This window comes from Mus caroli, chromosome 14, assembly GCF_900094665.2.
Source record: "Mus caroli chromosome 14, CAROLI_EIJ_v1.1, whole genome shotgun sequence".
Classification (NCBI taxonomy): Eukaryota; Metazoa; Chordata; class Mammalia; order Rodentia; family Muridae; genus Mus; species Mus caroli.
This window is the reverse complement of record NC_034583.1, coordinates 13,161,395-13,176,156: the sequence shown is the minus strand read 5'-3', so window position 1 is coordinate 13,176,156 and position 14,762 is coordinate 13,161,395. Positions and strand designations below refer to the sequence as shown.

General features: G+C 44.0%; 1 protein-coding gene across 4 annotated transcripts in view; it reads left to right on the top strand.

The window, feature by feature from the left end:
- Cfap70 (cilia and flagella associated protein 70) overlaps positions 1-14,762 on the top strand; it is a 60,426-nt gene that overhangs the window by 37,704 nt on the left and 7,960 nt on the right. For all 4 annotated transcript variants that reach the window (XM_021182103.2, XM_021182102.2, XM_021182104.2 and 1 more), the window contains exons 16-23: positions 1,141-1,272; positions 5,538-5,663; positions 7,910-8,043; positions 8,163-8,278; positions 8,466-8,678; positions 12,174-12,242; positions 12,573-12,731; positions 13,569-13,690. In XM_021182103.2, the coding sequence (XP_021037762.1) occupies positions 1,141-1,272; positions 5,538-5,663; positions 7,910-8,043; positions 8,163-8,278; positions 8,466-8,678; positions 12,174-12,242; positions 12,573-12,731; positions 13,569-13,690 (1,071 nt within the window). The remainder of the gene's footprint in view (positions 1-1,140; positions 1,273-5,537; positions 5,664-7,909; positions 8,044-8,162; positions 8,279-8,465; positions 8,679-12,173; positions 12,243-12,572; positions 12,732-13,568; positions 13,691-14,762) is intronic.

Below are 14,762 nucleotides of genomic sequence, written 5' to 3'. Positions count from 1 at the left end.
TACAGTATGAAATGCTAAGCAGAGGGCACTTCAGATCCAAAGAGCTGGACAGTGTGAGACCTCTACATCTACCCAGAACACTGACCAACTTAAAGCTTATGAATTGTTCGTTTCTGGAATTTTCCACTTGTTTCCAAACTGGAATTGGCCTTGGTTAATGGCCTGCAGCTTCAGCCAGACTACTGTATTTGTATAATTTTGTTTTTTAGACAAAGTCTGGCCGTACAACCTTGGCTGTCTTGAATTATACAATGGGCCCCTGTACAGTTTTATGTAATTTCAAACTTCTACTTCTTTTTCCCTTGTTCAGCTTCTCAGTCACCATCTGAAATATGGTGGCAAGACTGGAACTATGTATTTACTTAACAAATAAGGAAACTGGGGTACCAAAATAGAATAGCTGACGCTGGCTGATGGTGATGCACTCTTTTAATCCCAGCACATGGAGGGCAGAGGCAGGAGAATCTCTGACCTTGAGGCCAGCCTGGTCTACAGAAGGTAATTCAGGACAGCCAGGACTAGAGAGGTGGGGTGGGGAGATTGTCCCAAAAGCACAAACAAAACAAAACAAAGCAAAACAAAACAAAACAAACATACAAGCAAAGAATAGGTGAAGTGGTACAGTTACAGTGTTTAAACCAGAATTCTATTCTCTAGCCTCACAGACCTTTCTTTCTCCATGACACCGCACGGCTGCTGAGCAAGACACAACTCACAGTTATTTCTCAAGGTTATTTCAGCTCTATGACCTTCTTCACATGGTCTGGGCACTGTCATTCCTCTGCTAGTGATGTTGCAAAATCTCAAAAAGAATTTCTTACAACCCAGGCCTGAGGAACGTGTCTTTAAAACTAGCGCTTGGGAGACAGAGGCAGGAGATGAGCGTTGAAGAGCACCGTGGGCTGCAAAGTGCATTCCAGGTCAGCCTGGGCTACATAGTGAAACTGTCATTAAATACATAAATCCATTCACAACGTGCTGACTGGGGAGCTGTTAGTCCATGGAGAGCCTCACAGTTAACAGGGAAGTAACTGACCATCACTTGAGGTCCTGCTGAGTCCGGTATCAGAAGCCCTAAAGACCTGGGCGTCAGTACACTGCTGAACGGCAGCATCAGAAGGGAATGTGTATGTCTTGCAGCATGCTGTCGTAAAGATTGTGAGAGAGAAATACTTGAAGACAACAGCATTCGAAAGCCAGGAGGAACTGCAGACATTTATCAGTGAGCTGTATGTGTTCTTGGTAGATCAAATGCATGTGGCCCTGAACCAGGTAGGTGCTTACAGCTGAGCGTCCACCCCCTCGGAGGGCAGCAGGGCTTCTTTCTAAACATTCTTCCTTCTTTGCTCATTTTCTTCCTTTATTCAACAAACATGAATGAAGTAGTCTGTTCTGTACAGGGACTGTTCTGACAGTCTGTTTGGAGGGGAAGGGACATGCTCGTTCAGTTTCCTAGAAAGATTAGTTCTCCAGCTTTAAAGAACATGACATGGGACTGGACTGATTGCTCTTCCAGAGGACACGACTTTGATCCCAGCATCCACATGGTGGCTCATAACTGTACCCTCATCTGGCCTCAGACAAGACATGCATGCACACACACACACACACACACACACACGAAGAATAAAAGATTTTTAATGTGACAGAATTGTTAAATAAAAGCTATGGAAATCATAAAATGAAACATTATTTTCTGAATGTGCACAAGTCTCAATTCTTCTTCAGGATAATAAAAATAAGGAAAAACTGTATCTTCGGATATTTGAAAAGGCATGTTTGAACTGCTACTGTAAAAATGATGGTAGCAATTAAGATATGCGTTTACATTTTTAAATTGCATTTCATTTATTTTGTGTGCCACCGTGCACTTGTCCAGGTCCCTCCTTCCCAGGGACCAGATTGAAGTCATTAGGATTGGCAGCAGGTTCCTTTACCCACTGAGCTCCCTTGCCAGCTCCGGCCGTGCATTTTAGTGACCACTGACTGCTTTGTACCCATGAGTCTGGGCCTGTCTGCATGCTTGCGTCTCACCTGCTTTTCTGCATTCCTGCAGGTAGTTAATTGTCACTTGGTGTGACAAAAGCAACTCTCTAAGCAGCCAAGGCACCTCACGGCCTCTGTCTGTCATCTTCTCTTTCTTCACTACAGTCTTTCTTTCCTGACATTTCCTCACATGCTTCGGTCTTCTTGGAATGGGTGAGAGAGGAGAACACAATGCTATAGGATTAGGGCAGTCCTGCTTGGGCATAGGCGTGGCTGGCATGTATGATTTCATATGATTTGTTTGGAAAGCTCTTGACAGTTGACATGAGATAGGAATTGTTTGCTGCCCTCAGTCCCAGGAACGTTTGGTGTAGTAGAGAAGTCAGACTCGAGACACAGATGAGGTCTTTGCTACTTTGCTGGAGGTATGTCTCTACAGGGGCGGGCCTGAGCTTTGTGCAATGCTGGGACCTCTCAGGGAAGGCTTCATAAAGGAGCTGGACCTTGAGCTGGGCCTTCAAAGCTGCAAACATCTCCAGGTGGAGGTGTTTGAGGGCATTGGGTCACCAGGTGAGTCACCAGGCTTAGGAGCTCAGGAACGCAGCATACACATTTCTGTATAAGCCGCAGAGTTCAGGAGTAGATGCAGAAGCTGTCTACAGTTGGAGAATCAGGACTTGATGCTGGACCGCCATTCCTGATGAGAGCTTTGGGAGGGTGGAGGAGAGGCCTTGAATGCTTCACAAAGACAAATTCCAGGGTCAGAGGAATAGCTAAGCAACTGTTGAGAGCGCAGGATGCTCTTCCAGAGGACCTGGGTTCAACTCCTAGCACCTACATGGTGGTTCACAAGCATCCATAACTCCATATCCAGGTGAACCTGATGCCCTCTCCTGGTATCCATGGGCACCAGGCACACATGTGGTGCACAGGTATTAGTAGGCAAAATACCCATACACATAAACTTTTTTTTTAATTTAAACTTTTCCCCCTTTTCCCTATTAACAGGAGTTAAATCATACTGGGATATAGTTTGATTAGATTAATACTTTTTACTGAAAAGCACTGGTAGCAGTTACAGAAGCTGGCTTTGAGGTGACGCTGGTGATGTTGTCTGGTTATTATATACCAAGGGAAGAAGAGTTAAGGATTCTCTTTCAAAGGATTTATTTTCATTTTATATTATATTGCCTGCACATATGTATGTTTACTATGATATGTAGTGCCCATGGAGGCCAGAAGAGGGCATCAGGTCCCCTGAAACTGTGCCACAGGTGGTTGTGAGCTTCAACCATGTGGGTGCTGGGAACTGAACCCAGGTCCTTTGCTAGACCAGCCAGTGCTCTTAACTTCAGAACCATCTCTCCAGCCCTGAGTCAAGTGTTTAAAGATTTATTTATTTATTATATATAAGTACACTGTAGCTGTCTTCAGACACTCCAGAAGAGGGCGCCAGATCTCGTTGTGGATGGTTGTGGGCCACCATGTGGTTGCTGGGATTTGAACTCTGGACCTTCGGAAGAGCAGTCGGGTGCTCTTACCCACTGAGCCATCTCACCAGCCCGAGTCAAGTGTTCTTAAATTTAGGGCTTGGTGACTAAGGAACAGAGCAGAGCATGAGTAGTTGTGGGGGACAGAGGGAGATACTGGGTTTATTTTTAAACATCAGCACCAGTGGGCCTTTGCTTAAGAGAGAGCAGTTTGAGCTAGAGATGAGGTTTGAGGAGCCATGTGGCCGGAGACACAGCTGCCTGAAAAGAAATGTGAGGAAAGACCAGGGGCTCTGGCAGTAGATGCCTAGGAAGTGTCCGTGAAGGGATGGGTGAGCGGAAGAGATGACAAGGGAGCAAATGAAACTTCAGGAAGCAGGAGTGTGGGGTTGCTGGAGCCAAGGAGAAAGAATTAAAAAGAAAACAGATGCACATTGTCCAATACTTAGGAACTGAAGAAAAACACGTCTGGAGAATTTTGTTGGATCTAACAATAAGGAGATTATTGTCAAACTTTCCATGGGAAAGTTTTCATTTACATTTACACTGAGAAGATTCAAACTAAAATTAATTGAGGAGTAAATATGTTGATCGGAAATAATATACATTCAAGAAGCTGGACAAAGGAACATAGAATCTAGAAATTACAAGGCTGCTCTCTTTAAAGCAAGCATGAAAATGGGTTTGGCAAATAAAGTGGGCAAAGTGGAAAAGTTAAAACCAAGTGAAGGATGGGGCGTGGTGACACCAGCACCCGTGATGCCGAGTGAGGCAGGGGGATAGCCATGAGTGGAGGCCAGCTTAGGCTTCACAGTGAGTTCCAGGCTTACCTAGGCTACAGTGTTCTTTTCAGCCTATCATGGGTGAGGGGGAGAGAGCCTGTCTCAAAGAAAACAAACAAGAAAATTAATTAAAGAGAGGAAATGCAGTCAGAAAGACCTAGGTGGAGAACTGAGAGAGCGAGGCTTGAGATGGGAAGATTAGCCTTAAAAAGGAGGAAAGAAACCTTGGGTGACTCTTCATCTGAGACCACAGGGACAGCACGGTGAGAAACAGCTTAGATGGGGCACTAACACTTGAGGGTTAGTAGCTAGAGAGATGGCTTAGCAGTTAAGAGCACTGATTATTTTTTTTCAGAGGACCTGGGTTCTGTTCCCAGCACCCACATGGCAGCTCACAACTGTCCCTAACCCTCACACAGACAAGTGTGCAGGCAAAACACCAATACACATAATATTTTTTTAAAGTTATAAAAAAGAAAATAGTTTATAAAAAAAAAGTTGAGGGTTTAGACTGGGAACGTAGCTCAGTGGAATCATTTCCCAGGCATATGCAAGGTCCTAGATTCAGTCTCCAATGCGTTTGAGACATTAAGGGTTGCTTGCCTAATGCCTCTCCTTCTTCCTTTTGACGTTTCACATAGGCTAGCCCTGAACTTGCTAGGTAGCCAAAGATGGCCTTGAACGGATCCTTTTGCCTCTACCTCCCAAGTGCCTAGTATGGTTAGCCTTTCTATTACCTCTATGAAAGAAATCGTTATTGAAAGGATGGAAGCTGGCCCTGTAGTTGCAGGCATGAAGTACCAATAACACTGGAGGCTGAGGCAGGAGGATTGGAAAGTAAAGGTAAATACCTGCATGGTCTACAGAGGGAATTCAGGACAAGCTCACTCCTTCCATTATACATGAGTGTGCTCACGCATGCACAGGCGCACATGCACACACACACACACACACACACACACACACACACACACACACAATATTTATGTTTCATTTATGCTATGACTATATCCCATATCCAGTTTATTTTTTATTTACTTGTTTTTTTAATTTATATGAGTACACTACAACTGTCTTCAGACACACACTAGAAAAGTGCATCAGATCTCCATTACAGATGGTTGTGAGCCACCATGTGATTGCTGGGAATTGAACTCAGGATCTCTGGAAGAGCAGTCAGTGCTCTTAACCACTTAGCTATCTCTCCAGCCCCAGTTTATTCTTATAAAGACCTCCACATGTAGTTGTTTATTTTGTTTGTTATGATCTCAATGACAAGGCCGTCCCGGATGATGTCCCAAGCAGTACCTCAACCATTCAGACAAGCAACGAGCAGCTCCGACTCTTTGCGTTTGAGGCAGAAGTCAATGAGAAGTTTGAAATAGCAGCAATGTATTATGAAGAGGTAACTGGACGTCTCAGTGATTGTTGTTATTATTTGTGAATCTGTGTAAAATGATAGTTTTTTTGTTTTTCTGTTTATAGAGTTGTTTTGTTGGTTTTGGTTTGTTGAGACAGGTGCCTGTGGAGGCCAGAAGAGGGCATCAGATCTAGAACTGGAGTTACAAAGAGTTGCAAGCCACCATATGGGTGGTATGATTCAAACGGGGTCTTCTCCACCTTAGATACTGTGGCAGGCTCTCTCATTTGAGCCCAGAGCTAATCAGTCTGGCTAGTGTAGCTGATCACCTTGCTCTGGGGCCCAGGGTCTGTAGTCCCCTGCCTCTCACACTGAGATTACAGACATGCTACTCCACCTACCTGGCTTTTCCTTGGGTGCTACGGATCTGAACTCTGGTCCTAATGTTTGCATACATGCTTTCTCCCCAGCACACAGGGCAGTAGACGTTTGATGGAGTTGTAGAGTAAATTCAATGGATAAATGAGTTGTTTCAACAAACTAGAATACTAGAATACTAGTACTAGAATAGCTAGTAATCCACAGGCAAAATGGACAAGCCTTGACCTGACGTTAAACATTGTGCAAAAATCAATGATGAGTGGATAACAAATCTAAATGTAAAATATGAAACTTTTAGAAGAAACATAGGAGAAAAATCTTCTTGACCAAGTGTTGTGTAGAGAGTTCCTTGGCAGATGACAAAGGACAGAAGGTGACAGGGAAAAATGATGTCTGTTATCCCAGCACCAGAAAGTAGGGGCAAGAAGACTGCCATCAATTGGAAGCCAGCGTGGGCTTTATAACAAGTTCCAGGCTTGTCAGGGCTATGTAAGAAGAGTAGGAGAAATTATTTGTAGAGCATATACTTTTCAAGCAACTTGTATCTAGAATTTAAGACTTGCCGGGCGTGGTGGCGCACGCCTTTAATCCCAGCACTCGGGAGGCAGAGGCAGGCGGATTTCTGAGTTCGAGGCCAGCCTGGTCTACAGAGTGAGTTCCAGGACAGCCAGGACTACACAGAGAAACCCTGTCTCGAAAAAACCAAAAAAAAAAAAAAAAAATAGAATTTAAGACTTAAAAGTGACACACCCATTTAATCCTAGTACTTAGGAGGCAGAGGCAGGTGGATCTCTGAGTTGGAGGTCAGCTTGGTCTACAGTGAGTTTCAGGACAGCTAGGGCTATATAGTGAGACCCTGTCATGGAAAAGCCAAACCAAACTAAAAGACTCAATGCAACATTTTTGTAAAACTATTTGGCATTTGTTTTATTCTTGTTTGTTTGTTTGTTTGTTTGTTTTCAAGACAGGATTTCTCAGTGTAGCCCTGGCTGTCCTGGAACTCACTTTGTAGTGGAACTCACTTTGTAGACCAGGCTGGCTTCGAACTCAGAAATCCGTCTACCTCTGCTTCCCAAGTGCTGGGATCAAAGGCGTGCGCCACCACCACCCGGTTGTTGTATTCTTGTTAATGTTGGATTATTTTGGTTATAGCTAAGGTGGAATTGCTGGTTGTACGGTGGTTCTATGTGTAACTTCTTAAGAGTTTCTGTTGGGCTGAAGGCAGGGACTGCCCTGTGTGTAGGTTGATCTGGGCAGCATTGACGTCTTCACAACACTACGTCTTCCCGTTCTAACCTGAACTCAGGCTAGCGTTCCACTTATTCGTGTTCTCTTGAATTTTCTTTGCCTTTTTCCTTTCCTTTTTTTTTGGGGGGGTTGGTTTTTGGGTTTGGGAGACAGGGTTTCTCTGTGTAGCCCTGGATGTCCTAGAACTCACTCTGTAACCAGACTGGCCTTGAACTCACAGATATCCACCTGCCTCTGCCTCCCAAATACTGGCATTAAAGGCACGATCTGCTGTACTTGGATAATTGTTTGTAGTTTTCATTTACATGAAGCATCCTTTTTCTTGGGTTTATAGATAATTGTGCGTGTTTGCCATCTCAAGGTTATGATAGCAATTATTACCTGTGGCTGATGCAATAAAGAGAGTCATTAGTTCCTAAGATATTGGTTAAGTTTAGGTATAAATCTCTTGAGGATTTGATTTTTAAGTTTTGTCAGCAATTATAGACTCAAAGCTAGATAGTACTTTAGGCATCTGGATCCTGTGTAAGCAAAAGAAAAATGGTATTTTTGGCTTTCATAGAAAGTATGGTACCTATGGAACATCTACTGTGTTGTTATGCACAAAAAGTAGGGTATAGTATTACAATGACCCTGTCTCTCCTGATACTGTGTGTACCTAGAGGTTGGTTCGGGAGCCTCAGAACCTGGAAAACTGGCTGGATTACGGCGCTTTCTGTCTCCTCACTGAAGACAACATCAAAGCGCAAGAATGTTTCCGGAAAGCCCTTTCTCTGAATGAGAGTCATGTTGACAGGTAGACAAGAAGGAGATATGGATGAGAGGCAGCAGATATGCTGCAACTCGACCTTGTCTTTGCTCCATTGCAGCACCATGGGACCAGACTGCTAACCATGTGTGTGGGTGTCTCCTCAGCTTGTTGCTGTGTGGTGTCCTGGCTGTCTTGTTGGAGAACTATGAGCAAGCAGAAATCTTCTTTGAGGATGCTACATGCTTGGAACCTACCAATGTTATTGCCTGGACTTTACTCGGTATGCTGTTTCCCTGTGATGTGGGATAGGGAAACCCCATTGCGAGATTTTCCTTTTTCCTATTTACTGAGGACGTGGTTTTTAAACTCCAGTAAAACAAACGTGGCAGAGAGAAATAAAATGTACCTATTCTTGAGCTATGATGGTGGGAAGTCAGCCCTTTATCTCAGCTTCTTTATTTCCTCAGGATTGTTCTATGAAATTCAGAATAATGATATTCGAATGGAAATGGCATTTCATGAGGCCTTCAAACAGCTTCAGGCGCGAACCCTCCAAACAAAGCTAAAGAACACTGTGACCATAGAGAACATGGAAGAAGGAGTGAAAGTGGAGCCCAGCTTTGGCCCTTGGGGAGTCGTACAGGAGTCCACCACAGCCATCAAAACAGAAGGCCTATCAGGTGGGCGTGGCCTAAGGGATAAGACCGGGTACAAAGTAGACACAAATCAGTGTTTGTTCAGCAAATACTGAAATTTTTGATATTTCAGCACTATCAGGAGAAATACCTTGTTTATTTATAACTCATTACCTGGAACCTGGTCTGAAGTGTCTGTTGATACTGATTTTCATATCATATAGAATTTATTCCCTTCATAAATATTCCTTAAAAACAGGTACCGTTCTGAATACATTAAAATGTGTCTCTTCTCTCCTTTTCTCCCCACTATGTAATTTTTAAGTGTATTTATTCATCGAGCCCGTTTTCCCTCCCCTGTTCTCTATTCCTGTATATTTTAAAGATTTGGGGAGGGGATAAAATTTTATTTTGTAAGTATATGAGTGTGGTTCATCAATTTGTGCATCACATGCAGTGGGCCTCCACAGAGTTCAGATGCTCCGGAACTGGAGGTACAGACCGCTGGATGCTGGCAGATGTGGGTGCCAGAGCAGGAAATGGTTGCAATCACTCTGCTTCCCATGTATTTTAGGAAATCAATTGCTCTGTTGTGTGGTTTTTTTTTTTTTTTTTTTTTTTTTTTTTTTTTTTTTTTTTTTGGTTTTTTTGAATCAGTGTTTCTCTGTATAGCTCTGGCTGTCCTGGAACTCATTTTTTGTAGACCAGGATGGCCTCGAACTCAGAAATTCGCCTGTCTCTGCCTCCCAAGTGCTGGGATTAAAGGCGTGCGCCACCACCGCCCGGCAAATCTGTTGGTTTTTAAGTTTTCAAATTCTAGAAATACTCTAGAATGTGTTTAGAGTTAAATGATTTGTTGTTTTGGGTTTGATCTTTTTGCTAACCAAGCATAGCTATCTTGAGATTCAGCCATGGTGTACTGATTGTACCAGCTACCTGTCTTTGCTGCCACAGTGCACCCCATGCTCATCTCTGTCCAGCTGTTGCTTTGTGTTTGGTTGTTTTCATGTTGGGACTCCTGAGCTAAGGCTACTGAAGACATTAGGTCCAGATTTTTGCATGGGTAGACTCATTTCTCTCCTGCAAACACCTAGGAATTCACCAGCTGAGACTATGGATTATTTAGTGATATGGTTTTTATTTTCTAAATATTTGGAGGTTTCTCCATATATGCTTGCTTTTTATTTATAACATAATTTCATTGTGGCTGGAAATTAAGCCTTCTCTAAGTAGAATCCTTCAAAAATCATAAATTTGTTTTATGGGCCAGCAGACAGTCTGTCCTGATGAATATCCTTGACAAATACAGTGCTCTGCAGATGTCAGTGGGGTTTTGTGGCCATTGGACTTCAGTTCTATACCCATTGTAGTTCTTTATCTTCGAAGTTTAGGAATATTTTTAAAGACAGATGTCTTAGAGTCTCCATTGCTGTGAAGAGACACCATAACCTCAGCAACTCTTATAAAGGAAAGCATTTCATTGAGCCTGGCTTACAGTTCTGAGGTTTAGTCCGTTATTGCCATGACAAAAGCATGGCAGTGTGCAGGCAGGCATGACATCGGAGAAGGAACTGAGAGTTCTACATCTGGATCAGCAGGCAGCAGGAAGAGACAGCCACACCAAGCCCGGCTTGAGCATCTGAGACCTCAGTGCCCACCCCGCAGTGACACACTTCCTCCAACAAGGCCACACCCCCTAAGAGTGCCACTCCTTATAGCCTTATGGGGGCCATTTTTATTCAAACCACCACACCAGGATTTCACATAGTAACACAGGCTAGTCTTGAACTTGCTACATGTCTCAAGCTAGCTTTGAATTTGCTATCATTCAGTCCTGTCTCCCAAGTGCTGGGATTATAGGTACGGCTCATCATGCCTGGCTGTAGTTTAGTGTTATAATCTTTTTCTTCTTTGTGTTATATTTTCTTCAGTTAACTTTATAATTGTCTCACATTTGGATCTTTAGAGAATTGACTCTAAAATGTTCTGCTATGCAGGCATTGCCCCTTATTTTTGGTCTAGATAGGCATATAGTTTTCTCAGCAGTCTCTCCCAACCCCATTGTTTCCCCTGTGAGGTAAGGAATACATTCCTGAACCCTGACGTCACTCACTCTGTCATGCTCGCCCTGGGGGACACATCCGTATCTTCTGTAGCTGTGGTTTTGGGTGATGCCTTGATATCTGGCATATCAGGTTCTCTCGTGTAACTGCCTGACTTAGCTGTGTATGAACCTTTATTTCTTGTATGGATTTTACAAGGAATTTATTTAGTGAATCTTTAAAATGTAGTTATCACCGGGCGTGGTGGCGCGCGCCTTTCATCCCAGCACTTGGGAGGCAGAGGCAGGCGAACTTCTGAGTTCGAGGCCAGCCTGGTCTACAGAGTGAGTTCCAGGACAGCCAGGGCTATGCAGAGAAACCCTGTCTCAACCCTCCCCCCAAAAAGTAGTTATCATTTTTATTTGGACTGTATTAAAATTACAGGTTAGCTGAGAGGTAGTTAACATTTTCATGTTAGTGTTTTCTGTCCTATGTGGCAATGACACCCTCCACTTAGCAAGTTTTCTTCTTACTCTTTTAGTAACATTTTAATATTTTATCTAATGAGGCCTTGTTCAGTAAACAAAATTTCTAGTCATTTCTAGGTTTCAGATAATTTTTATTGGACTGATATGTGGAAACCTTTCCCTTTTTTTCACTCTAATGAATTAATGATTTTTGTTGTTTCTTAAAATTTTGACTATGAGCTGGATGTGGTGTCCCACACTTTTTTGGGGGGAGGAGGGCTTCGAGACAGGGTTTCTCTGTGTAGCCCTGGAACTCACTCTATAGACCAGGCTGGCCTTGAACTCAGAAAGCCACCTACCTGCCTCAGCCTCCCAAGTGCTGGGATGAAAGGCATGTGCCACCACTGCCCGGGCTGTCCCACACTTTTAATCCCAGCACTCCAAAGGAGGATCTCTGAGACCATGAGGCCAGCCTGGTTTACAGAGCAAATCCCAGGGCAGCCAGAGCTACACAAAGAAACCCTGTTTTGAAAAACAAAAAACAAAAAACAATGAACCAACCAACCAAGCAAACAAACCTACCAGTAAACATAGTTTTATTTTCTTCCCTCCCAGAGCTCATGGCACAATATATTTTTAAAATGTTTTGCCTTATTTTTAATTATGTGTGTTCCTGTGTCTGGGTCAGGGGTGTGCACAGGACTTGAGGGGCTGGTGGAAGGATCTGATCCCCCTGGCGTTCTCAGCAGCCGGGAGCCATCTGGTGTGGATGCTGGCAACCAAGCTCGGGTCCACTTGAAGCTTGTCTTAAGCCCCAGAGCGGCTTCTCCAGCCCCCACATTATCTTTCTCTTCTCCCCACATTGTCGCAATGACTCCCTTTCTCTCTAGCTTGTTTTCTTTTGTCATGTTGCCATTTCTGGTGCGATCCCCGGCTTTTGTGGGCTTTCATAGTCGCATGTGTCTGAAGTTACTGGGTTTCTTTCCTTCTTTTAAGAAGTAACTAAGAGGTTTTTCTTTGTTGTTTTTTAGGGATGCGACCCCAGAGCTCACACCTGCTGAGTCCTCACACCAACATGGAACTGCATCCTCAACCCCAAGGTTCTTTCTGTCGTTTTACTTTTTATCTGTTTCTTTGATGTGGTCTCTTTTTCCCTCTCTTCAAAGTGGGAAGTGTCTTATTTCCCTCTTGCCTTTACCTCCCAGTTCCTGCCTTCCCACATCTTATACATTCAGTTCCATTGTCTGCTGTGTGATGTCACTACGCCTGGGCTCGAAGGGATGAAGGCCTCCTTATTCACGAGGCCCACCCTCTAGCCTGTTCCTTCAGTGTTCTGGGATATATGTCTTATTGTTCGCACATCTTCTCTCCTATAGCTTTCCAGTGCCAGAAAGAGGAAACTCCTTTTCATTAAAATCTAATCTGTTTAGGACCAAACACTGCTTTGTCCAGTCTAGACGAGTTTTTGGAAGAATCGTCTAAGGCCCAGTCTGATTCACAGGAGCCAATAACCACTGGGCAGCCTCTGGAGCCTTCCCTGGCCCAGAGATCATCCAATGCGCTATTAAAGGAGCTGACTTCAAAGAAAGGTGAGTAGGAGTCAGTGTTCCCCGGAAAGAGGAACAAAACCCGACCAGGAGAGCAGGAAGACGTAGGACTTTAGTGTGTGTGGAGGTCCTGAAGTGTTCGAAGTTGTACTGACCACACTTCATATTAATCTAGGAACTGAACGCTAAACTCTGTGCTGGGACTCCTCTGAGAAGTATAGATTTTAATTTTGTTCACACAAGAGCTAACAGAACTATAATTTTTCCAATGAGTCTTCATTTTCAGAATATCTGTACATTGTGTTTCAAACCCAAGAAGGTCTAAAACCTTCTTTAAATTAATTGGCTAAGTGTGTGTGTGTGACATGTGTACATGCATGTGCATGTGGGGTCCAGAGGCCAACACCAGGTATCTTCCTTAGTCACTCTTCACCTTGTTTTCTGACACCATGTTTCAGCTGTCCTGGTTGTCCAGTAAGCACAGGGATCTGCGTGGCCTTGTGTGGCCAGAGGTTGGGATTCAGTGACATACCTCCACCTGCCCGTGTGCCCGTGTGCCCGTGTGTGTGCCCGTGTGCCCGTGTGCGTGTGTGAGATGAAGGTCAGAACTCAGGCCTTTCCTGACTGACTCCAGGTCCCTTTTGAGTAGTTTCAAAAGCCCTTTCATTTAGTTGTGATTTGCCTTAGAACCCCCAGTGCATCTGACTTGATGCCTGTGAGACCACTTTCTGCATCATAACTAGAAATGGTCTATTGCTTTCCAGATCCTGGTTTTTATCTTATCTGAGATCAGAATTTTCTCCCTCCCTTTTTAATATGACTGGGTCTCTGACATTTCTTACTTGCATCTGGTCTTCTATCCTGTTGATCTATTTCCAGATACATCAAAATGCCAGGATTCATCAGCCTTTTCCCCTCCTACCCAGCATGCTATTCCCCAGCCTCCTGTGACGATCTTCATGGAAACCATTCGCTTCTTGATGAAGGTCAACGCTGTACAGGTCCGAATGTTTAGGAACTGACACGTAGACGGAGGGTTTCAGAGAACTGTGTATTCTATCCACAGCAGTGTTGTGTGAACTTAAATGTGTGTGCAGCAGAAACCAAACATACGTTTTCAGTGCTGGGGGTTGAGCTTGGGATCTCCTAAGCTGGGAGTCCACCACAGAGCTCTATCACTACCTCCTCAGATGTTCTTTTTGGGTCTTTTTTTTTTTTTTCCAAATGTAAGGAATATCTGAACACTGACACCTCTGGAGGCACTATCAGCATTCCACACTGAGAAGTTTGCGCCCCACAGAAGGCCAGCAGAACAAAGCCAGACTCTAAGTGTGACTGTAGCCTGACGTCTTTCTTGTTTAGAATATTTTTACAGCCGGGCATGGTGGCGCACGCCTTTAATCCCAGCACTCGGGAGGCAGAGGCAGGCGGATTTCTGAGTTCGAGGCTAGCCTGGTCTACAAAGTGAGTTCCAGGACAGCCAGGGCTATACAGAGAAACCCTGTCTCGAAAAACCAAAAAAAAAAAAAAAAAAGAAAAAAAAAAATAAAAAAATTTATGAGGAGGCACACGCATGCGAGGTCAAGGGGCAACTTATATAAGTCAGTCTTCTCCTCCCACCATGCGGGTTTTGGGGATCAAAGTGAGGTCATTTGGCTTGGTAGCAAGTACCTTTACCCACTGAGCCACCTTGCCAGCACCTGGGTCTTTTCTTTTAGAGCCTCATGAGGTCGGGATTCCTAAGCATGTGGTCATTCTCCCTTTCCCTATAGTGTCTGACCAACTGAAAACATTCACAGTGCCATGTGAGAAGGGCTTAAAATATTCAGTGATTTTAATCCTAAAACTAGAATATAGGTCTGGCAAGATGGCTTAGTGGGAAAAAGGACTTGCCACCAAGTCTCATGACTTGAGTTTGATTCCTGGAACCCATATGGTGGAAGAAGAGAACTGACTCTTGTCTAAGTTATTCTCTTGCCTCCACATGCACATTGTGGTATCTGTGTGTCCCTACCCGCCTCATCCCTACAAACATACACACACATACAAACACAAATAAACATAAAAATTGTT